Source organism: Cherax quadricarinatus, chromosome 31 (genome assembly GCF_038502225.1).
Source record: "Cherax quadricarinatus isolate ZL_2023a chromosome 31, ASM3850222v1, whole genome shotgun sequence".
NCBI lineage: Eukaryota > Metazoa > Arthropoda > Malacostraca > Decapoda > Parastacidae > Cherax > Cherax quadricarinatus.
Genome location: NC_091322.1, coordinates 2091835 through 2118210, shown reverse-complemented (window position 1 = coordinate 2118210; position 26376 = coordinate 2091835). Strand labels below are relative to the sequence as shown.

General features: G+C 40.4%; 2 protein-coding genes across 5 annotated transcripts in view; one reads left to right on the top strand and one right to left on the bottom strand.

The window, feature by feature from the left end:
* The window catches only part of Fip1 (Factor interacting with poly(A) polymerase 1), a 71037-nt gene extending 69925 nt beyond the window's left edge, over positions 1-1112 (top strand). For both annotated transcript variants that reach the window (XM_070090157.1, XM_070090156.1), the window contains exon 9: positions 755-1112. In XM_070090157.1, coding sequence (XP_069946258.1) covers positions 755-893 — 139 coding nt within the window. In that variant the 3' untranslated portion in view covers positions 894-1112. The remainder of the gene's footprint in view (positions 1-754) is intronic.
* A 4553-nt stretch (positions 1113-5665) lies between these two features.
* LOC128697941 (omega-amidase NIT2) overlaps positions 5666-26376 on the bottom strand; it is a 115418-nt gene continuing 94707 nt past the window's right edge. For all 3 annotated transcript variants that reach the window (XM_053789930.2, XM_053789945.2, XM_053789938.2), the window contains exons 6-8: positions 25907-26001; positions 21056-21194; positions 5666-10825 (exon numbers count right to left, since the gene is read on the bottom strand). In XM_053789930.2, coding sequence (XP_053645905.2) covers positions 10740-10825; positions 21056-21194; positions 25907-26001 — 320 coding nt within the window. In that variant the 3' untranslated portion in view covers positions 5666-10739. The remainder of the gene's footprint in view (positions 10826-21055; positions 21195-25906; positions 26002-26376) is intronic.

Below are 26376 nucleotides of genomic sequence, written 5' to 3'. Positions count from 1 at the left end.
ATGTAATTTATGCATAGGCATTTAACTATTGAAACTATACCATAAAGTGCAAAGAAGTCAGTAATTTGACTAATTTTACACAAAAGTTGAAAAAACTTCTAATTTAATAAAAGAGTCCAAAATAAACGCTGTAGACATTGTAGGCACTAAAACATTTCCTCTGTTCATTATTCACAAAGCCAGACCTCTCCTATATTATAGTTGCCCTCTAATTTGAATTCATTGTCACAAAAAATTGAAGATTTACCCTGTTTCTTAGATAAAATATATACGTACACGTAACCCAGAATGATTGGCATGGTTCACCGTGTTCCAGTAATTGAATCAGACCTGTTAATAACCCATAGCCAATAAGGAAATAAAAACATTGTAGAAAACGCCTCAGTCACTATTGTAAACCAAACACAAGGTCAGAGTTTTGCTTTTCCCATCATGCACCATGTGGGGCAGGATTTTTTTTTTTTTTTTTTGTACTGTGCATACTCACCACAAACACCCATTCTCTCATCTAGGCCAAATTTACCACTTTCAGCTTATCTGAGTGAGCTGAACTTGAGATCTACATAAGGGATTGTGATGTAAACGTAGATCTACATGAGGGACTGGTGTCAACCGTAGATCTATATGATGGACAGTGAAAGGGATAATTGTACAGTAATTAGGAATTCCTTAACAACCTTCTTTATAGACACTAAGAGAATGGAGAAAATAAAATTACTGTTTTAAATAGTAAATTCCAATTTTTTTTTTCCAGAACTCGAAGAAGTCACAGATCCAGAAGTCGATCTCCAACTCGTCACAGGCACTCTAGTAGACATCCAAGATCTCGTTCACGGTCTCCATCACACAGACATAAGCGTAAGAAGTCTAAGAGGGAGCGCGATACAGACTAAGCTGCTCATTCTCAGTACAAACTTGTATTTGTCATTATATGTTTTATACATGTAATAACTTTGTATCTATATAAAATTGCCTGATAGTTTGTAAATTCTTTTGTGTGAATAAACTTAATGAATATGTATTTGCATTATGTAAACAAAATTATATTTCTAATTCATTTTAATATTTCAGTTTACTGTATTTCATTGGGTAAAATAAAACCCTAAACTGATCTTAAACATAAGAAATCTTTCATTACATTTGTCCTAGAATACTTTTATTTGATACAAAGAGCCACCAGAGGTACAGATAAGATAGTGAAAACACCTGAAGGTATACACCACTATCTACCTTTGCCATTTTACTTGTTTTTATTCTGGCCATTGCAGTTATTGTATCTTTTATTTAAAATACAGCCTCTCCTCACTTAACGATGGAGTTCCGTACCTAAGATCATGTTGGTAAATGAATTCGTTGCTAAGTGAGGAGCATACTATGATGGTAGTGGGTTTGTGTCAGCCATCTTTGATATTGTTTTAATGTCACCTTTGCACCATTTATAACATTATTGGTATATTTTTAAATGTTTATACAGTAGTGTATTGTATGTTGTAATAAACAGAATAGAGGAAATCAGCTCTAATATACATTATTTGGGTATGTACTGGTTAGAGAGCCCATCGTAAGTCCGAGTCATCAGTAAATGAGTACATCAGTAAGTGAGGAGAGGCTGTATATAATTATTATCCAAGACTTCTCATTTTTAACCTGTGAATTAATATTTTGGCAGAGAGATTATTAATAAAGTGAGTCTTTAATGGTACAGTGGTTCACCCATTGACTGCATTAAGTCTATTACTACTTGTCATAATTTAGTATATATAAAACCCCTTGACTGGAGCAACCCCCAATCCTGAGGTGTCTCCTGGTGTCGTAAAATTTCCAAAAAAAAAAAAAAATTATTTTTTCTTATGAAATGATAGAGAATCTTTTCCCGATTGTAATGACACCAAAAGAACGAAATTTGATGGAAAACTGACGGAATTATGCTCTCAAAGTGGGCAATTTCGCCCACTTTGAGCCCTATTTTCGACTAATTCCATTGCTCCAGTCTACCAAACTCAGCTATTTCTTTAGAACTCCATTTTTTCTATTTATTGAATACAAGAAACTGCCCATTTACTGATTTCAACTACCCAATAACGTGGTCAGAAATTTGCAATTTGGCCAATTTCACGAAAATTATAAAATATGACAAATTCAAAATAGTCCAGAATGAACAATGCTGACATTCCTGGCTCTAAAATAACATTTTCTTTGTTCATCAGTCACATCTCCAGGCCCCTCTGATATTACTCTTGCTATCTATTTTGAATTTTTATTCAAACAAAAATAGAAGATTTACTGTTATGCAGACTACTGCAATATTGTAATAAATAATTGTATAAATAATGTCAACCCATTCATGACTGCATATTAGAATGGCTACTTGGACATTTATTGGAAAATGACATCATTTATTTACCTTTGAACATCAGCAAAAATCAAACATTTCCCTTACTTTGAGCTTCATTTCAAGGTTCTTTTCATAGTAAAACCAATGAAAATCACCTCTATTTCTGCAATATGTTTTGCATTCTATCAAATGAGACCAAGAAAATGAGAATACATCTTTAAATACTATACAAAAATAGACCACAAAGTCAGCATTTTAATTAAAAAAAAACGGTCGGAGTTTTTTTTTCTCATTATGCACTGTGTGCTGCAGGATTTTTTTTTATATGGTGCACACTGACCACACAGACCCATTCTGTCACATGTGGGCCTACCAGCTTTCTCCTGTTTGCTTTGAAGCCGCTAGAATTTATGAGTATGTATACGTCAAACAAGGCTGGTAAGACGTATATATATATAACCAAAACAGTCAGAGGGTTAAGGACCCCAATGGAAATAAGTTAGTCCTCGATGACACACTGACTTTCTTGGGTTATCCTGGGTGGCTAACCTCTGGGGTTAATTGTTTCTTGGTAATTGTTTCTCGTTAAGCCACATCAACAACAGTCTCTCCACATGTTCGAGTAGTACAGCTGGCGGTGGTGCAGCAGCAGCTGACCGTGGTACAATGGTATTTCAATAGCATTTCTCACCCTTTTTACCACAGGGTTGGCACTAGAAGCTTTCCTTGGGCTCATGGTGGCTTATTTAGCAGTTATAAGCACTAAAAACAATGGAATAATAGAAAATGTATCGAATGTATGCATCGAACTGGCCACCCTGGCTTGTAAACAATGACGGTAGGGCAGCTGAGGCGTTCAGGCTGAACGGACATGTTTGGAACAAATCACGTTGGTCGAGTTTTTCATCGTTGGCCAGGCCAAAATTTTTACGCTCAAATGCTTCGTTGGGCGAATTTATCATTAGACTATGCCTTCGTTAGCTGAGGGTCCACTGTATTTCTTATGGAAAAATTAGTTTGTTATAAGCCCAAGGTCTTGGAACAGATTAACCCTTTCAGGGTTTCCGACGTACTAGTACGACTTACACACCAGGGTTATTGATGTACTAGTATGCCTAAGTTCTAGCGCCTTCAAATCTAGCAAGAGAAAGCTGGTAGGCCTACATATGAAAGAATGGGTCTCTGTGGTCAGTGTGTGCAGTATAAAAAAAAATCCTGCAGAACACAGTGCGTCATGAGAAAAAAAAAACTTCGACCGTGTTTTTGGTTTAAAACTGCCTTCCACCGCATTTTCGTATGGTATTTATGGTTGTATTCTAGTTTTCCTGGTCTCATTTTATAGAATGGAAGACATATTACAGAAAATGAGATGATTTTGTTTGGTTTCACAATGAAAAGTACCTTGAAATTGGGCTCAAAGCAGCAGAAATGTTCGATTTTTGCCAGTTCAAAAGTAAACAAATCATGCCATGCGTCCAATACACATCAACTAGCGAGTCTAATATTCTTTCACAAGTGTGCTGATATTATTTATACCATTTCTACACTAATGCAGTAGTCTGCATTTGTGAGAATAAAAATTCAAAGTGGAAAGCAAAAGAAATGTAAGAGGAGCCTGGCTGGGGACGTGACTAATAAACAGAGGAAATGTTATTTTAGTGCCAGGAATGTCTTTCTTGTTTATTCTGGACCTTATTTGGAAATTGGCATCTTTTGCAATTTGTGAAATTGGTAAAATTGCTAATTTCTGACCACTTTATTGGATAGTTGAAATCGGTAAATGGGTGGTTTCTTGTACTCGTTCGATAAAAAAAAATGGAGTTCTAGCGAAATAGTTATGATTTTTGTCAACTAGTACACTGGAATTGGTCAAAAATAGGGCTCAAAGTGGGTGAAATCGCCAATGCTTAAGTATTGTCAAGACCGCTAACTTCGCAAGAGCATAATTCCATAAGTTTTCCATCAAATTTCATACTTTTAGTGTCATTATGATCGGGAAAAGATTCTCTCTTCGTAAGATTTTTTTTTTCCCCCCGAAAATTTTTCAACCCTGAGAACAAGTTTAGGAGAGGGCTTCTCGACCCTGAAAAGGTTAAGGACATATACCGAGGTACCATCATATAATAGCTTGGGAATGACTCTCTGATTATGACGGGTTTAAAACCTTCGATTCCTCACATCCCTGTTATTTGGCTGTGCTGCATCTTTGGAAGACAAAACTCTCTCTGTTTTTGTTTTACTCAAGTGGAAAGCACTAAGCCTGTAGGGGTCATGTAGCACTTGGCAAATTAACCCTTAAACGGTCCAAACATATATATACGTTCACGCGCGCAGCGCCCCAAACGTATATATACGTTTTCTTTGTCATTCATTCAACATTGCCACGATAAGCCTGAATCACCTAGACATGAGTGAATGGGTGTGCGCACTCACTGTGTGCCATATTAAAATAATTGGGGATGCCTGGGTACCATATGCTTTTTTCTTTTAAAAAAAAAAAATTTTTCTCAAAAAATTTGGGGCACTACGCGAGTGAACGTATATATATACGTTTGGACCATTTAAAGGTTAAGGGGTCCTGCCCACACAGGAGTTTCAAGAAACATGACCCAGTTGGGGTCATGTTGTGACTAGGGAATGGGAGGCATTTAGGTTCAATCCAAGAAAGGGGAGGACTAGACCAGTTTCTCTGAATCAAGAGCCTCTCACCAGCACCAAGGTGCTTCCTTTGAGGGGTCAGACTATTTTTTTGAAGTATTAAATTTAGGGATAGCACTAAATCCATAGGGGTCATACAGTGCCTAGGGAATGGGAGGCAATCAGGTTTGATCCAAGGAAGGAGAGGACAAGTCCAATCCTTGGATCAAGAGGTCCTCGTCAACATCCAAGAATCTTCCTTAAGGGGTGAGGAGTCAAAACTTTTTAATGTATCCCTAAAAATATGCTTTTTCTAGCCACTTTCCAGCACCACCTCTACTTACGAGATCAGTGGTATCAGTGGTTCTCACGAAGCAACCAATAAGTGGTTTCACATTTAACTTCATTTGAGATTCTGGCTGTTTTTCATCCATTGCTGCCAGATGCAAGAATCAGTATTCACATGCCTGCACATTGGTCGTAGGCTATAATATGCTCACACAGTTCACCTTTCTCTTATGGTTCCACCTTAAATTTAGGGCTTCCTATGATTTTATAAATACCAATTTGCTGCATCAACTGTGACCTCTGCTACTACTTGTCTTCCCAGTATAGTGCTGGATAATACATATGGTTTAGCACTTCCCAGAATATCTCAGTTGTATATCACAATAAATTAAGGAAAACTCTTACGACAATTTTTGGTTTATTTAAAAATACATGTGTACTACTGTACATAAACTACAGTTTATAAATTCCATCAGTAATAAGAATAGTTATCAAAATTATTAAAGTTGTTACAAGAGCATGCATCACTGGTCAAACACATTGTTAATAGGACATGGACATCATAAGGTATATTACAAAATACACCTACCATCCGACTTACGACCTGCTCGACTTATGACCACTCGACTTACGACCATGTTTTTTTTTTTTATGCCAAATTTCTGGGAAATAAACTATTTGTGTTGTACACAGTGTTTATCCTAAACCTTACAGTATAAAATATAGTACTAACAGCATAAAAAGTAAAGTAAAACATGAAATACCAAAATAAAACAATAAAATAGTCATTACAAAAATGTTTTGTTGATATTCAGTAGTAAAGTTCGACTTACGACCGGTTTCTCGGAACCGAACTCGGTCGTAAGTTGGATGGTAGGTGTATACATTATGAGAGGCTGATATAAAATAAAATACAAAATGTTGGCAAAAGTCATTACAAATTTGCAGCATGCTCTATACCATAAAGTTATAGACTACAGCCCCTCGAGGAAGGTTCCTTGATGTTGGTGAGGGGCTCTTGGCTCAAAAAGTTGGACCTACCCTTCCCTTCCTCAGATCAAACCTCAGTACCTCCCATTCCCACATGTGCTGTGACCCTTACAGGTTTAACTCTTGCCCATGGATGTAATAAGGGGTATTATTATTATAATCAAGGGGGAAGCGCTAAACCCAGAGGATTATACAGCGCCTGGGGGGGGGGGGGGATGTGGAAGGCATTCAGGCTTAATTTGGGAAACTGGAGCACAGATCCAATTCCCTAAATCAAGAGCCCCTCACCAACATCAAGGAGCCTTCCTTGAGGGGGTAATAAGGGGTAATGGCAAATAATCATTAGTTTAAAGCAGAGATGGAAATGGGGGGGGTACACGGTATGTACTTCTCTTTTGGTTATTTTTTTCATGTTCAATTTCTGTACTAAAGAGGTTTATTAGTTGTTTCTACCGCTGTATAGCCCTTGTGGCTTAGCGCTTCTTTTTGATTATAATAATAATAGTTGTTTCTACCAATCTATAAATTTACTTCTCCTATGGTACACAATTTTAATTGTAAGGAAGCACTAAACCCATAGGGGTCATACAGTGCCTGGGAGGCATTCAGGATTGATCTTAAGGAAGGTAATGTTCCTTGGATCAAGAGGGAGCAACTCTCACTCTGAACACTAATATGGAGCCAGAAGTTGCCAGGACAAACACCTCCACTCATCACAGCCCACAGGTGACTGAGCACCTCTCGCTCTTCACTGGCATAAGGCATCTACCTCTCTTGAGGGGTCCTCTATAGTAAAAATTGATAATTTTATACCATGTACCTTAAAATATGTTTCCATCAGTTGAAAGGTGCATTTGATAAACGACTCAAGGAAGATGCCAATGAGAAATTCTTGATCTAAGAAATGGACCTACCTCTCCTTCCTTGGATAATCTGATACCTTTGATTTCCCATGACCCCTACAGGTCTAGTCCCCTTTCCCTTAATGTAACAGTTAACATTTATGGGGTAGAGCTAAGCCCACAGATCTACAGTACCTGGGGAAATGAGTGGCATTTAGATTCACTCCCCTCTAGAGAGAGGTGCCTTGATGCTGGTGAGAGGCTCTTGATCTAAGGAAGTGGATCAAAACATCTTCAAAATGTGGGTTATTTGTACATTGTTCCAGTCACTATTGTGACTTTTATTCATTATACTCTCAAGCCGCTAAACCTGGGTGGGTCATTTAGTACTGAATACTAAATGTGATACATAGGAGTTAGGTTTAAATATACACTGCATAATACTGTGTATAATTTTGCATGAACTTGCATCATATTTATGCAGGATTCTTTTTACACTGAAGTTGATTTCAGTACAGCTTTTACATTCTTCAGGCAGGCTACTCCATATTTCTGAACCTTTTACTTACTAAGAGAACACTGTCAACATCCATGGCCTAAGACTCATCAACTTAGCAGCAAATGTCAGAAATGCTGCCAGAATGAGTGTAAGAAGTTTTCATGAGGAGAGCTGGACAGCTTCTACAAGTGTTGGTTGAGCTGTTTGTGGTAGCTGAGCTTGCAGGCTGCTAGCACAGCCTGAATGAATCTGTGGGATGACAGCACAAACAGCCTGGTTGATCTTATGGTCAACAGGGAAACCTGGCCTGAAGTAGACACTGGAAACAAGTAAATCACAGGTTCTACCTTGATTTAGATTAACATACAGGTGAGATATCAGAGAGATTTATCCTTCATGTTGTGCCTGTGCTCTATATTACTGTAGAGTCTATATACAATAGTATGTATGAATGGTCTGGATGTTCAGTATGTTTAGTTGTTTGTACAGAGTTGTCTAAATTTAGAATGTGAGATTCTTTGTGTATACCTGGAGGGTGTTCTGGGGGTCAATGCCCCCTATGGCCCAGTCCATGACTTCTTATAGAAAGTATGCTGCTCTTGATCTCTAAGCACATACCTTTGAGATATTAGTGCTAGTGAAGCCTGGGGAAAGACAGTCAATCTTTTAAAGAAGATCCTCATATTTTATAATTTTAAGATGCATTTTGTGTGCATGTTAAATTTCAGTTAATCCAGGCGAAGGCCTGGGAATTTACCTTCCTTCATTATTTATAATTTATCCTGTATATGTGGTTATTACTGCTTTGTTTCCAGATATTGTACAGTGCCTTCAAAAATAATCCGGACCTTCCCTTTATTACAAAAATCTTTAAAAAAAATAATGTAAACATTAGAGAACAAAAACTAGTACTTGGTGCTTAAATTAATATTTTGTCTTCCCCTTGGCCTTGATCATTTGAAGATGTTTGTGCATGGTTTCACTCAGATTCCTGAAGTAATCAATAGATTACTGGTTGACCCAAATATCATTAATCTGCTGCTGGCACAACATGGATGAAATGTGGCAGGATTCCATCTCCTTTTTCATGATATTTCAGGCATCCTCATATAATAATCAGGCATTCTCAATAGGACTGAAATCTGGACTATTTCCTGGTTGCTCTAAAACCTCAATATTTTTCTCAGCAGGTCACTTGGTTACTCTTTTGGCCTTGTAGCAGGGGGTGCTATAATGCATAAAGGTGGTGCAGCCTCATTTATAAACAGTATAAAGTGGTGCAGATTCATATTGTATATTTGATGCTATACTTCATCTGAATGCTTATGGAGTTATCTGTCAATTCTCTGAGGTAGTACAGGAGACAAAGTATGTATCCCCTCTCAGTGAACCTGCATACAGTAGTGAAATAAGGTGTTCTGTTGCATTACTCTAACCTTATGTGCCCAGGATTTGGAACTGTATTTTGTGCCAAGTGGATAAATATGGGTCGTTCAAAGATTAATGATGAAAAATGTCCATATATTGGATAGGAGATCTGTCAATGTAATGGATGAGCAAAATCCAGTGCAATGGAGTTACTTGCTGCCACCTGTGGCCTCCCACCAGACATCATTCCCACTACAAAACACATTGGATGGCCAAGGACATCTAAGCACACAACATTTACATAGAGAGCTATATGGAAATCCACTTATGGCTGCATCACAGCTCAAAGAAATGCACCCTGAACTCTTCGATTTATGCATCCATTACTGCCTGCAAAAGAACCTCCACCTGCCAAATCATTGTACTGCATGGAAACTCCCCTACTCACACCCTGTATGAAGAAGGAATGCCTGTACTTTGCCAGGAAATATGCACACTAGAGTGGTGACAAAAGTCATGTGGTCAGATGGATCAACATTTTAGTGCATTCAAGGTCATCAAAGCAGGTTGAGTCACCCCTCCTCCTCCAGCAGGTATGACCCTGCGCACGCACGCACGCACACGCGCGCACACACACACACACACACACACACACACACACACACACACACACACACACACACACACACACACACACACACACACACACACACACACACACACAGCACCATTAAGCACCCATGATCAGTCGTGGTTTGGGGTTTACTTTAGTAGTTTACTTGGTTGTGGGGGGTTTGTACTTCCTTCCCCAAAACATTACAATGATTGTCGCTAATTATAATCATTCTTCATGAAGTCCACCCAATCCCAAGGCCAAAAAAGTAATCAAGAGGATTGCCTGGGAATAATCCAGACCTCAGTCTTATTGAGAATGCCTGGAATATCATGGAAAAGATGGAAACTTGCCACATTTCAGCCATGTCATTGCAGCAGTAGACCAAGGATATTTGGGTCAACCAGTTATCCATTGATTAGTTCAGCAATCTGAGCGAGAGCATGCACAAGTGGCTTTGAAGGGTCAAGATCAAGGGGCAGATGGCAAAAATTAATGTAAATGCAAAGTATTAGTTTTTGTTCTGTAGTGTTTATATTGCTGCTGTTTGACAATTTTCATAATAAAAGGGAGGGGTAGTTAATTCTTGCAGGCAGTAGAGTTAATGGTGTTGTGCCTGGCAGTTATCTAAATGAATATTTTTTGAGTTTGCCATTTATTAAGACTGTTTTCAATGCATTTTCTTGTGAAGGCCATGGTACACAGCATTTTTCAACTTTTTTTTTATTATGGTTAAATTATTTTACATGGTGTATTTTATAAAATGAGATTTACAGTGGTGCTGCCATTTCATGAGCAAAATTTGTTTATCATTATTTAACTTTAAAGATCACATTATACTGTCAATTAGCTGTACAGTGTCATCTTTATAAATAAAAAAATAGAGTGGCAGTGCAAAGCATCATAACTAAGTACGTATATAATTTTGTGGTAAAAAAAAAAATTATTATAGAAATGAAAATAGTCCAAGCATTAAGTTCACAAACTTGAGTACTGCTATCGGTCTAAAAATGTTAGTCTCAGAAAAATATACACAGCATCTGTTAATGTTAAAGATGATACATTTAAGAGAGGAAGTCTGACAAGAGCATAACAAGACTAAAAATTTCTGGAGAACTGTTGATGATTTTCTTTCTCACTGATTAAATACTAATCTGAACCTGTCTGTTACTTTATATTAATTTCGTACAAATCATTCCTCCTCTGATCACGAAGCGGGATCATCTGTCGTACCTTTTCCACGTAGTCAAGATCTAATAGGAAGAGAAAGTAATTACAGTAAAAATATTGCTAAACATTTTATAATGTGAATAACTAGGACAATCCCATTAATAATAAATTACTTGTCAGGTACTTATATAAACCCAAGGGGGTACACTTTCATTCAGACTTGCATAAACCAAGTAGACAGGTCCCCCCAAACATTTGCGTTTTCCACTTTCATGGGCTTCGAACATTCGTGAATTCCCAGCCGCCCAATCACATTTAAAATATGTCATTACATGTGTTAGGAATTGTGGCAGTGGCAGAATTTGTTTGGAGATAGGACAAGATAGTTCTTTAATATGACACTAATATAAACTCTACGACTTATTTATCTATCACAATTCATCTAATATGACATAATAAACAATATTAACAACACAGAAACATGACATACTCTAGAATGAATAAAATACATCATTAAGTATGTCACGAGTGTTGCTGTGTTGTTGTTGGGTGTATAAGGGCCACTGAAAGCTTAAGCCGTACATAATGGTGGTGGAGGCGGCAGTAGAGACTAGAGACGGCGGTGTTGTCAGTCGCCCTATATAACTCCAACAACATTGGAGGAATTAGGTTCGTGCTGTCCTTTTTCTATCGATTAATTGCTTAACTTACTTGCTACATTGTTAATGCTACACTTTATTGCTGGCTGGCGATAAAGCGTAGCATTAACAATTCTACACTTTATCAACTTGTGTTGCTTTAGTATCGTACATATCGTAGAATCACTGAAGAAGGCACATTCTCCCCTCTCTCTTCCTCCTCCACTTTGGTACTCTGCTACGAATTCTTTCTTGAATTCTATAGTTTTTCTCACCTTTACCAAAGGGCTGGCACTAGTACAATATTTTACAATGTCTTCATGTGTCTGACTGTTCATGGTTCAATAGGTTAAGGAAGCAGTATTGTATTATATTTCCCTACAATATATTGGGGCACCAAACATTCGCGATTTTTCAACATTCGCGAGGTTCTTGATCCCCTAACCCTCGCGAATGTTGAGGGAGACCTGTATACTGGAGTACACTTTTAGTTTTTACAGATGGGAAAAGTTATTTTTCTGCATCAGCAGTTAATACAAGCAGTTTTTTTCATATCCTGTGAGAAAATTGGTGATAATGTTTACATAAAGAATGATCAACCCCAGAGTATAAGTCTATACGGATGGGAGAATCAGTTGTTTCCTGTATCATCAGTGTTAATATGAGAAAACTGGATTATTATTATTATTATTATTATAATCAAAAAGAAGCGCTAAGCCACAAGGACTATACAGCGCTGCAGGGCAGGAAGGAAGCGAGGGCATCAGGTGGCAAAAGGGAGATGGATGAGTAATAGGTTACAGATAACAGCGGGGTAGTGGATGGTGAAAGGGTAAAGGGCAGCAAGAGACTGAACTAGAAAGGGCTGAGGGGAGTGCGAAAAGTATCATCAGAGTTTGTGGAGTAAATCAGTCGTTGTCAAGAAGTCAATGAGAGAGTCAGGATTAAAGGAGGGTCCATCAGCAAGAAGGGAAGGTAAAGAGAGAGTAGTAGAACGAAGACGACGTTGGAGGTAAATTCTGCGTGCTCGTTGATAGAGAGGGCAGTCTAACAGAATGTGGCTAATCGATACTGGAACTTGACACTGCTCACAGAGAGGAACAGGGTGCCTCTCCATGAGATACCCATGAGTAAGACGAGTGTGGCCAATGCGAAGGCGGGAGAGAGTGGTCTCCCAACCTCGGCACTGATGACAAGAAGACGGCCAGTAACCTATGCTCGGTTTAATAGAATGAAGTTTGTTACCGAGCAGAGTTGACCAACGTTGTTGCCAACGGGTGCGAAGGTGGGTAGCTATTGCAGCAAAATAGTCCAGAAATGGAACACCTCTATAGGAAATCGGTAGGTCATGTACTGCTGACCTCGCAGCAGTGTCTGCCTGTTCATTGCCCTGTACGTCGACATGACCAGGGACCCAACAAAAAACAATATCTTTATGTTTGGTAGAGATACGGCGTAGCCAAAGTTGGATACGGAGAACTAGGGGATGAGATGTATCAAATTTTCGTATAGCCTGTAGAGCACTAAGGGAGTCTGAGACTACTACAAATGATGACACAGGCACAGATGCGATACGAATAAGTGCTGCAAGAATGGCATACAGTTCAGCAGTAAAAATGCTAGCTGAAGATAGTAAATGCCCCCGCACGACGCTGTCCGGAAACACTGCTGCAAATCCGACGCCGTCTGAAGACTTAGAGCCATCTGTGTACACAGCGGTGGCATGAGAATGGGAGTGGAAGTGATCAAGAAAAAGAGAGCGGGAAGCCACCGTAGGCAGTTGAGCTTTCGAGCAAGGGAGTGAGAAAGAACAGACCCGAACAGCTGGAACTTCCCAGGGGGGTAGGGAAAAGTGAGATGCTACATGAATATATAAAGGTGGTAACTGAAGGGAAGACAAGAGTGAATGTAGGCGAAGAGAAAAGGGACGGAGCAAACAGGGGCGGCGAACGAATAAAGAATGTCTACTAATATCGGTGACCATTCTATAAATGGAAGGATTGTGTAGATCGTGAGAGCGTACATAGTAGCGAAGGCAATGGGCATCACGGCGATCAGACAAGGATGGAACATTCGCTTCTGTATAGAGGCTCTCAACAGGGGAAGAGCGAAAAGCACCAAGGCACAAACGTAATCCTTGGTGATGGATAGAGTTAAGGCTAGAGAGAGTAGCAGGAGAGGCCGCGGAATAAATCTGGTCACCATAATCAAGTTTCGATAAAACGAGGGCTGAATGTAGGCGAAGCAGAGTTCGACGATCAGCTCCCCAGGAAAGACGAGCAAGGGTTTTAAGAAGGTTTAGCCGGCTGTGACAAGTTGCCTTCAGAGAGGTAATGTGAGGTTTCCAGGATAACCGACGGTCAAAGAGAAGGCCTAGAAACCTGACTGTATCACGTTCAGGGATACGGGAGCCATAGAGATACAAAGGATGATCGGAGATAACAGAGTGTCTAGTGAAAGTAATTTGGTGAGTTTTGGTACTTGAAAATTTAAACCCATGCGTGGTGGCCCAAGTGGAAACACGGTCGACCGCATGCTGGAGAGAAACTGCAATAAGATGACAGTCAGCGCCTGCACAAGCAATAGCGAAGTCATCAACATAGAGTGATGACCAAATATTGGGTGGAAGAACAGAGGCCAAATCATTTATAGCAAGGAGAAAAAGTGTTGTGCTTAGAACACATCCCTGAGGGACACCTTCAGCTTGGACGAAGTCCGGGGAAAGAACATTATTGACTCGAACACGGAAATGTCTGTCAGTTAAAAAGTTCTTAAGGAAGGATGGTAGATTGCCTCGGAGGCCTAAGGAATGGGCCTGGGCCAAAATATTATACCTCCAAGTTGTGTCATATGCCTTCTCAAGGTCAAAAAATATGGCAATAACTGAGTGATTATTCGCAAAGGCATTACGAACATACGTATCCAAGCGTAGTAAGGGGTCTATGGTAGAACGACCCTTACGAAAGCCATATTGACTAGCGGAGAGACTGTTGTGTGTCTCTAAATACCACATTAAACGTCGATATACAAGACGTTCCATCACTTTGCAAACTGCACTAGTAAGAGCGATGGGGCGATAGTGGGGGGGCATCATGTCCTGTAGTACCCGGTTTGCGGAAAGGGAGAACAATGGCAGATTTCCACAGCTGGGGAAGAACTCCTTGTGCCCAAATAAGATTGAAGAGGTGTAAGAGGATTACAAGGGCTGACCGATGTAAATGTTGTAACATACGAATATGAATGTCGTCAGGCCCAGCTGCCGATGATCGGCAAGCTGAGAGCGTTGCCTCCAGTTCTTGAAGTGTAAAAGGCACATTATACTGTTCTTCTCTGCGAGAAGAAAAGTCCAAGGGTACTAACTCTCTGGCAGACTTTGAGGAAAGAAACGAGGGGCATAGATGGAGCCCTCGGGAAATACGGACCAGATGTGTGCCAAGTTCAATGGCAACGTCGAGAGGGTTTGCTACATCAACACCAGCGACCCGTAGAACAGGAGCCGGGTCAGGAGAGTATTTACCACTCAATTTCCTCACTTTTTTCCAGACTGCACTCATAGAAGAAGCAGAGGTGATGGTGGAAACATAGTCTCGCCAACAAGTGCGTTTAGCTTCACGGATGACACGGCGAGCGATCGCACGCTTCTGCTTAAAATCAAGAAGTCTCTCAGCGGTTCTAATGTACCGGTACCTGCCCCATGCAGCACGTTTCAAACGTACTGCACGAGCACAAGCAGGAGACCACCAAGGCACGCACTTCTGAGAATGCCTGCCTGAGGTTTGGGGTATAGAATGAGAAGCTGCGGTATAAACTGACGTCGAGAAGATGTGTAGGAGCTCATCAATGGAGGATGAAGAAGGAACCTCACTAAAAGCAGTGAGGTGTGAGTAAAGATCCCAATTTGCCCGATCAAATTGCCAGCGAGGGCTACGGAAAGGTGGTGAATAGGAAGGAGAAGTAAGAATGATCGGAAAATGATCGCTGTCATGTAAGTCTGGTAGAACAGACCAGGTGAAGTCTAGTGCAGTGGAGGAAGAGCAGACTGATAGATCGATGCAAGAGAGAGTATGAGTACGAGGATCAAAATGGGTGGGAGTACCCGTATTTAAAACATGGAGGGGGTGAGAGGCGAGAAAAGCCTCCAACTGGATGCCACGTGAGTCACAATGAGACCCCCCCCCAGAGGAAATGGTGGGCATTAAAATCACCAAGTAACAGAAGTGGTGGTGGTAAGGATGAAACAAGAAAGGCAAAGTCTGGGATAGAAAATGCCCGAGAAGGAGAGAGATATAAAGAACATATTGTAAACCACTTATTCAAGTGGATACGGGCTGCAATGTAATGCAGCAAGGTATGGACAAATAGTTGACAGTACGGAATATCATTGTGTAGAAGAAGGGCACTTTCATTAAAGGTCCCATCTGAGAAAGGATCCGAAGAATACAATAAATTATAGCCTGAGATAGGTTGGAAAACAGCCGAGTGTAATTTTGGTTCTTGTAAGCAAGCACCAACAGGGGAAAACCTGGAAAGCAACATCTGAAGCTCACCCCGATTACCCCTGAGGCCGCGGATATTCCACTGTAAATAGGCCATGATTGGCGATGAAGAAAATACCAGGAATCTGTAGGTAAAGGCACCTACGGACTAGAGGGGTTAGAAAAGTCAACGTGTGGTGGCATTGGAAGACGTTCAAGTAGCGAAGGAACGGAGCGTTGCGAAGAATGGGGTTGTGAAGATGGAGGAGAGGGAAAAGAAGGAACAGGAAGTGAATCAGTGTCCATTGAAGGTTTAGTCTCTGCAATATATTCTAAAATGGCTTCAAGTGTTTCTGAATTCAAAGATGTATGGGAGACCATATTGGAGATAGAAGGAGGAGGGTGAGTAAAGATTGGGACAGTAATGGACTGTACCAAAGTAGAGGGGGGGGGGAAAGAGTGTAAGGGACTGGAGATGAAGTATGGGGGGGGGACAGAAGAGGCAGAAACCTGGGAGGTGGCAGAAGAGGGAGAAACTTGGGAGGGGACGGGGGTGGAAGGCATAGTACGAGGAGGAGGGTGAATCTCCACACTTGTAATAGAGCCAGAGAGAGGGGAAGAACTAGGTACAGAGACTGGAAAGGTAAAGTGTGGAGGTGGAAGAAGGGAAGGAAGGGGCAAAGAAGATTTGAGCAATGTGGATTTTTTGGACTTCTGAGTAGAGGGGCGATTGGTATTAGGTGTCGTACGAGGTCTTGTCGATACTGGGGCTTGTGAGGAAGGACGCGAAGATGTGAGAACAGACTGAGTTGTAGTCGGGACGTCAGAGCCAAGGACAGCAAAAGGATTAGATGCCGTAGTAGCTATGGGAGGGGTAACAACAGAGGAGGCTGCAGAAGATGGGACCCCAGAAGTGGGGGGATGTTTGGAAACACGAGAATAAGAAACACGGGGTAGTCTCCCTTGGAGGCGGAGATGAGTAACTGCCATAGCATAAGGGAGACCTTCTGCCTCTTTGAGGCAACGGATTTCATGTTCATTTAAGTAGACATGGCAACGGCGGGAGTACGAAGGGTGAGCTTCATTACAATTAAGGCAAGATGGAGGTTGACTGCAAGATGTATTAGAATGGTCGTCGGCACCACAGACTGGGCATTCGGCCATAGATCTGCAATATTTCACTGGGTGACCAAAACGCCAGCAATTTCTACATTGTTGCGGTGTAGGTATCACCTTTCAAACTTGTAACCGATGTCCCACAACATATACAGAGGACGGGAGTTCTCGGCTGTCAAAAGTTAAACGAGCCACATTGCAAGGGTAACGTCTCCGCCCCCGGGCAGGAAGGACATAAGTGTCTACTTTGAGGATTGGGAGATCCTGGAGTTCCAGCTGTTCAAAAATGTCATTGCCACATGACTGGAAATTCTGTTGGACTATGGTATGGGGCAGAATGACAGTACCACTACAAGAATTGAGAGAAAGATGTTTTTCAATAGTGATAGGAGTAGTATCGATATTCGAAAGGAGAGAAAGATCATGAGCTTGGGTAGCATTCTGGACAGTGATGATGCGCATACCGCTCTTGAGAGCATGAAATGAAATATCTCTACCAACATGACGCAGGAGCGCTTTGCCAATACTATGGTCAGAAAGGTAGGCAGAAGAAGAAGTCGGTCTTAAAGTAAAGAATTTAGTCCATTGTGTGGTCCGAAACTGAGCGTGGAGAGGGAGTGCTTGACGTGTCGGTCTTTTCCGAGTAGAATGGGAAGGTAACGATTAGCATCATCAGGAGATTGACGTTGGCGTTTAGGAGTAGGACCGGAGTTGGTCCGGCGTGAAATGGGCGGGCGATTCGAAAATTGCCATACCATAGAGGGAGAAGCCGGAAGCATAGTCAAAGGAGAGCGGAGTTCAGACAAATCGAAGGAGTCAGTCGAAGCCCCGGTACCTGAAGCGGGTGAGGAAACAGCACCAGCAAGAGGTACAGGGGCATCAGGAGTGTCCGAAGAGTGGTCTAAACACAAGGCAGGGTCAGAATGGGGTGCGGTATCAAGAAGGGGCCCGGGGGTAGTGGGTTCATGGACTAGGGCTGCCATGGTTAGGTTACTCCTTTGCTTTTTGTTTTTAAGAAAAAAAAAGAAAGAAGAAAAGAAAATAAAAAAAATAATAAAAAAGGGGGGGGAGCGGGGAGGAATAGTTCCCAGGAGGAATGAAAGGGCCGGAAATCTCCCTCCGCGCCCAAGAGGACCTCAGCACCGCTAGTAGTGCAGATGCAGCATGGAACCCGTGCCATACCCTACCCTTCATGCCAGTAAACCAGCAATCCGGGATAGCAACCTCACATCTGCCGAGCTACCTCGGTGGACAAAAGAGAGGGCGGCCGGATATCCGCCACAAAGCATACTTGCTTCGGCCACCACCCCCGGAATCCGAAAGGTGGCTTCCAGAGATACACTCGTCGCCAGAAAGACACCCAAAGCTACTCCGGGATACCGGAGAGGGATTGGGACATCCCCAGGCAATCCAGATTCCACGGCAAACTACGCCACCACCAAGAACCTCAACGGAATGGGATGGACCCTGGTGTCCTTTCCCCTACCTAGGAACTAGCGCGCCTGTGGGAGAAATCCCAAAGGCCAAAAAGAGGAAGGGCAAAAGGGAGGGGTGAGGAGGAGGAGGAGGAATGGAAAAAGGGGAGGATGGGATAGGGGAGGGGAGAATGGGGGGTAATTAGGTTCGGTCTGAGGAAGAAGACCGACAGGGCTAATTCCTCAGACCAAGAGCCTCTTCACCACGCCAAGGAGCCCCCCTTGAAGAGGGAGAAAACTGGAGATAATGTTTATGTACAAAGTATCACTCTAGGAGTCACAGATTCTTATATATGAGAAGGATTCTTATTACTTTACCGGTAATTTATAAATGTACTGTTCTCATAATAGTTCATGGCAGTGTCATTTTCATACTAAACCCTTTCACTGTCCAGATCCCAAATTCAATATTGCTCTCAGTCTCTTTCAAAAAAAAAAATCTGAAATGGTAGAGAATTTTTTTTATGAAGGTAATGACATCAAAAGTACAAAATTTAATGGAAAACTTACAGAATTATCCAGGTGCAAAGTTAGCAGTCTCTGTCTCATTTACATATCAGTGATTTTGCCCACTTTGAGCCTATTTTAAGCCAATTCTGTTGTTCCAGTTAACCAAATTCTTTAGTTATTTGCTAGTATGCCTTCCATTTTATCAACTTAGCAAAAGAAACTGCCCATTCAACTACCATATGTAGAGTGATTAGAATTTGGTAATTTGGCCATTCTTTGGACAAAAATTACAAATAAATACCACTTTCAAAATAGTACATAAAAAATACAGATATTCTTGACACTAAAACATTTCCTCTATTCATTAGTCAAATACCCTTTCCTCTTTTATATTACACTTCCCTTCCATTCTGAATTCTTATCACACAAAAACAAAAGATTTACTCTTTCTTGGATAAGACAATATAAGCAGGAAAGACTGGTCAATGGTCATGGTTTACAGCATCCCAATGATTGAATCAGACCTAGTAAAAACCCATAAGACAGACTAGGGGTTGAAAGGGAGCCTAACCCGTCCTCTGGAATATTGGCAAGAATCGAATGTTTCCACCACTTTGAGCTCAATTTCAAGCTACTTCCAGACATGAAACCAATTATGTAAAATCATCTCTATTTCAGTAATATGTCTCCAATTCTATCAATGATACCAAGAAATGGCCAATAAAACCATAAACATTGGTAAAACACTGAAAAGGTCGCTATTTTAAACCATACAAATGGTCAATTTTATTTTTCCCATCATGCACTGCGAAAGGGAGGATTTTTTTTTATACAGGGTGCACTTACCACACAGACCCATTCCCTTATATATGTAGGCCAAAATTTACCGCTCACAGCTTATCTGAGTGAGCTGAGCTCACCACGTAGTACTATGGTATGGCCTGAGCTCAAAGCCATAGTACTATAGCATGGACCCTGAACCCAAAGCCGTGGTACTATGGCACAGACCCTGAGCTTAAAGTCACAGTACGTACTATGGCATGGACCCCCTCAAGGGAGGTTCCTTGATGCTGGTGAGGGGCTCTTGATCTAGGGAATTGGATCTGTGCTCCAGTTCCCTGAATTGAGCCTGAATGCCTTCCATCCCTCCCCCCCCATGCGCTGTATAATCCTACGGTTTTAGTGCTCCCCATGATTATAATAATATGGCATGGACCCTGAGCTCAAAGCCATAGTACTAAGGCACAGACCTCAAATGGGTTAATATCAGGAAGTGTCTGAAGTGAGTAAAAATATTATTACTGGGTGGTTTGATGGTAAGCAAGTGAATTAGCTTACTGATACTACCCATAATTCATCTGACTCCATCACCTGTTTTACCCTAGCCTACTGCTGCTAAACGCCAATGAATTTTTACGATGATTTATGATTACGTATTTTTGTTATTCATTATTTTATAAAAAATAGTTTACATGATTCATTATTGGGTTGTATACAAGAGCTTAGATTACTGTCTAGTATCAAAACACTTCTCTAGGCTTAGGTTGAGGCCTATGAGCAATGTAACCTTTGGCCTCCAAAATGCTGGGTAAATTTTTGAGACTTATTTTGGGAAAAAATTGCATCTTCAACACCATAAAATACTATGGTAATTGTTGCTGACAACAAACTGGCACTGGTACAAATATAAAGTTTGTCTGTCTAGCCTCAGCAGATGGAGGACTAAGCCTCCACCACATCTTGCACTGAGTGATCTATTTGTGATGCATCATGTCAATATTATACAAACTTTCAGATTTTGGAATTTCGGACAAAGGATTCTGTACTGTAGTTAAGAGTGGAGGCAAATGGTTTCTTGGACCTAATGAGCTGCCCATGTGTGACCAAGGTAACATTTTCTGAAAAGATTCAGGGAAGTCTTGGAGGTGGGAAGCACATGGGTACAGTGACTGCACACTAAAGAAGGGATGAGGATATTTGCTGTTTATTGTATCTATGCACCTCTTACAAGACAGCGAGTGTAAATGATAGTGAAAGTGCTTCTTTTTTGGGTCACCCTACCTCATTGGCAGACAGCCATTGTGTTTAAAAAAAAAAAAGTAAAATTTAATATATTTTTTCAGGGCAGCATTCTATACAAAATTTATTACGGTACTTACCTACGTCACCATATATAATAGCCTCATACTCTTCAGATGTAGCAATTACTTCTCCCCATGGGTTGATCACTGAGGAGTGTCCCCAAGCTATGTACTTTGCTGATGTGTCACGTGCTGGGGAGATAGTTCCAATATAAATCTGGAAATGTAAGCCAAGTAAATCATGATTAAGTTATTCATTTGTATAAAGGGAGCTGTGATCCTAGAGGTTCCATGAAATTAGAAACCACAAAATCATACAAGATTTAGTCTGCATAACATTATTTTTGTTTCAAATTTGGGTTAATTTTGTGTTTCAAAGACCATATCTCCATGAATCACCAATCTGGTTAATATGGACATTCAGAAGATATAAAGATTACAATATCGAGAGATCTGGGTATGGGAAAGCCACTGTTGTTCACAATTTACATAAACGACATAGATGAGGGAATAAATAGCGACATAAGCAAATTTGCTGATAACACCAAAATAGGCTGTCCAATTCATTCTAATGAGGACACTAGAGCACTCCAGGATGATTTGAATAGACTGATGCAATGGTCAGAGAAGTGGCAGATGCAGATTAATATTGACAAATGCAAAGTTCTAAATGTTGGACAGGTAAATAACCATGCCACATATAAACTAAATAATGTAGATCTTAATACTACTGATTGCAAAAAGGATTTAGGAGTTCTGGTTAGCAGTAATCTAAAACCAAGACAACAATGCATTAGTGTTCGCAATAAAGCTAACAGAATTCTTGGCTTCATATCTAGAAGTATAAATAATAGAAGTCCTCAGGTTGTTCTTCAACTCTATCCTTGGTTAGGCCTCATTTAGACTATGCTGCTCAGTTCTGGTCACCGTATTACAGAATGGATATAAATGCTCTGGAAAACGTACAGAGGAGGATGACAAAGATGATCCCATGTATCAGAAATCTTCCCTATGAGGATAGACTGAGGGCCCTGAATCTGCACTCTCTCGAAAGGCGTAGAATTAGGGGGGATATGATCGAGGTGTATAAGTGGAAAACAGGAATAAATAAAGGGGATGTAAATAGCATGCTGAAAATTTCCAGCCACGACAGGACTCGCAGCAATGGTTTCAAGTTGGAAAAATTCAGATTCAGGAAGGATATAGGAAAGCACTGATTTAGTAATAGAGTTGTGGATGAGTGGAACAAACTCCCGAGTACAGTTATTTAGGCTAAAGCTGTATAGCCCTTGTGGCTTAGCGCTTCTTTTTTATTATAATAATAATCAGGCTAAAATGTTGTGTAGTTTTAAAAACAGGTTAGATTAATACATGAGTGGGTGTGAGTTGGACCTGACTAGCTTGTGCTGCTGGGTCTGGTGCAGTGCTCCATCCTTGAGTGGAGATGATCAGACTGGGTGGGTCATTGGGCTAATCTGGGGGGGGGGGGGGGCATGGACCTGCTCTGCATGGGTCAGTAGGCCTGTTTCAGTGTTCCTTCTTTCTTATGTTCTTCCTACCATAATCAAAACAAATCAACACTTCTTGGTAAAATTCCAGAATCAATATCTGCAATTCATTCCAAATCATAAGCTATAAGTTACACTACAGAAATCATAATAGGAAGAGGGAAAAGGTGGGTATATTCAGGTATGACCCAAGAAACAAGAGATTAAATTAACTGCAGTGCCTCAGTTCAGGAGCTCTACCGAGAAAAAAAAAATCTTACGGATGATTTTAAACAATAAAACAGATGACTGAATAAATACAGCAGCGCTTTATGACCCTAGTGGGTTTAGCGCTTCATTTTGATTATTATTATTATTATTATTATAATATCTTTATTTACTACAAGTACATGTACAAGGTATACAGGCCTAGCTGACATCAATAACATACTACTATATAGAAAGCCCCTTATTATGCTCAGAAAATGTTATGTCTCAAATACCACAGATGTCTGGGGAAATGCTAAGAAATTATTTACAATCTACTGTATCTTGTCAAAAGTGTGCTGACATCACAAATCAGATTACCCTCTAACAGCATCATCTCCCCTCCTTCAGAGTGTAGGTACTGCCCTTTCCACCTCCAGGACTTAAAAGTAGCTAACTGGTCTTCCTTCATAAATGTTACCTTGCTCACACTCCAACAGTACATCTGTCAAAAACCACTTGTCTCTATTCACTCCTATGTAACATGCTCTCACAAACCTGCTGGTTGCTCAAGCCCCTACATCTCAAAGCCTCATTTACCCCCTCCATCCCTCCAACTATTCCTGGGATAACCTCTACCTGTCTTACCTTCCACTCCACATTTTTACACCCTCTTCACCATCCTATCCTCTCCTCTGTCCTATTATTTTAAATATTTTTTCTCCTTTTAACCAAATGCATTTATAATGTGTATGTTTATTTTATTCATGTATAGAAATGCATTTATTTTGTAGATTGATCAAGAATTGTAGATTTAACAGTTATAATTTCTCGATTAGTTTTTACAAAATGCATTTATAATTAGCATATGTTTATTTTAGGTCTGTATAAAGTGCTCCTATTTGGTAGAGATTGGCCATAACCACAAACTTAACATTTACAATTTTCTTAAGGGCATTTGGCTGTGCTGTGGTAACCCGGTGGAATTGTTCAGTAAGGCAGGCATGGGACCACAAGCCATACCATCCCATATCTTCCTGCATTACATATCCTAACTTTCTCTTACTGAGACAATCCAGCTGTTGCCTGCCCCTACATCTATATATTGTACTGTGTTCTATCTTGTAGCTCTGCTCTGTTTAACATGTATAAATTATTTAAACAATTTTAAATACTATTTGTAAGTGAAAAGGAACAGTACTGAATGCAAAATAATGGGTAAATATTATTTAAAAATAAATGAAATAGTACTACGATACAGAATATTATGACTTGGTAACACATCTCCAATTATAACATGAGTTTCTGTGGGGTTAATAGGTTCCAAGCATTGAACACACTATTTATAAAGAATTTTCAGTCACACATTCATGTTGCAAATTGGGGCCATACTGCACAGCAGAGAACCTAAAGGGTTCTTTACCATGTGCACCTTTTCACTGTTGTTCCTTGGCTTACAACTATTATTCTAGACACACAAACAATAACTAAAAATCCTCAGAAATTTCCTCTAGACCAAAGACAAAACCTATGAAAACCTACAGGAAAAAATCTAGAGCCAGCAACAAAAACAAGTAGTAAAGTTTAAACTCTTAAAAATGTAGGAAAGGCAAAATAAAGTACAATAATTCTTTTCAAAATAGTGACAAATGGCGGGAATTAATTAAAAGTTGTTTTTTATGGCATAATGTGTTGTTGGCATGTAAGGTAACAGTTATAAAAAGATTCGGGAAAATCAATTAGTTGGACTCTATTCCTGGAGATGGGATGTACAGTGCCCTCACTTGGAAGGATGAATGGCAATACTGCACTTGAGAGTAATTTGAATAGCGATGTCTGTATACTTCTGGCCAGACAGCTATTCAATGGGGGATGGTGACTGTTTCTATTGAAGATCACCTTACCTTGGTGGGAGAAGGTCAGTGTGTTAAAAATAAATACGTACAGTCAACCCTCAACTAATGGCGGCATTAAGTAATGGCAATTTCGTCTAACGGCACTTTTTGCTGTCGAAAAAAATGCCTTAACCAACGGCAAAAAACTTAACCAACGACGTTCGTCCGTAACATGTCCCCAGCCACTCCAAGACTCAGTGTGCCATTGTTTACAACCTGTTGCAGTCAGTTTCCACATGTGCCTCCCATACATTTTGGATTATTCCACTGTTTCTAGTGTTTATAGCTGCTAAATAAGCCACCATGGGCCCCAAGAAAGCTTCTAGAGCCAGCCCTTTGGTAAAGGATGTGGGAAACATGATAGAAATAAAAAAAAAGTTTGAAGAAAAATACAAAAGTGGTGGTGGTAGTGATGGTGGTAAAGGGTGGTAGTGATGGTGGTAGAGGGTGGTAGTGGGTGGTACTGGTTGTGATGGTGGTAGAGGGTGGTAGTGATGGTGCTAGAGGGTGGTAGTGATGGTGGTAGAGGGTGGTAGTGATGGTGGTAGAGGGTGGCAGTGATGGTGGTAGAGGGTGGCAGTGGTTGTGATGGTGGTAGAGGGTGGTACTGGTTGTGATGGTGGTAGAGGGTGGTACTGGTTGTGATGGTGGTAGAGGGTGGTACTGGTTGTGATGGTGGTAGAGGGTGGTACTGGTTGTGATGGTGGTAGAGAGTGGTCCAGTGATTCTCAAGCTGGTCCTAGTGGCATTAAAAAACCAAGAAGGGAGGTAACCCCACCAAAGGACTTGGTACCTGAAGTCTTTATGGAAGGGGATTCTCCTTCCAAGCAATAGACAATCCTGAATTTCCCCTGCTGCTGGCACATCACTCAACAACAACTCCACAATAAAGGTAAGTGGCATTTAATTATTGTTTATTTTGCATGTCCCATTCCTTTCCATATAAGGAAATGCATATTTCATGTAAAAAAAAAAAAATTCAGACTTTGGGGTGTCAGCCACGGATTAATTCTATTTTCATTTTTTCTTATGGGGAAAATTAACTCGACCAACAGCAATTTCAACCAATGACAAGCCCTTAGAACGGATTAATGCCATTGGTTGAGGGTCCACTGTAAATGAAAAATAGTGCACACTATAACCATTGAATTTTTTTTAAATGACACAACACTACAAGTATAACTCAAAATGAAATACAAATACAGTGGTACCACCTATGGTTGGCAATAAACAGTAAATTAGGATTATAGTTAAAGCTACAGTTTACTGATACATAATTCTGACCTAAACCATAACATTCCTAAGATAACTCGTAAGAAACCTTTATCTGAATTCAATACCTGATTATCTAAGGCTCGACCTCTCTGCAGCAGTTCCCAATGAACTGGACCAGTCGTCATGTTGAATGCTCCTGGGAAGAGAAGCAGTTTGCAGCCTGTTTAAAAAGACAGGAAGGGAATTCACTGTCAAACACAGTATACTGTACACTATTAAAATGTTTTAAAGCACAATGTGTATAGGATCGTTCGAATATTGTACTATCTCATCACTAATTCCACGTAGACAATGGGTTAATTTACCCTCCAGCAATGAATAATAAAAGTTCCTATCAGTGACCTTTAACAGAGTCATCTGACAACATAAAATTTTCCAGTATTTAACAATTGTAGAATAATGCACTGAAATATCTTCATGGTTTGTTTAAACAAATAATAAAATTCATAGTATACCTTAACAGATTTCCCTCCATTTTCCTATGTTTTGTAAACTTTAATATACTCGGTAAATTGGTAAGGTGTACTAGGAAATC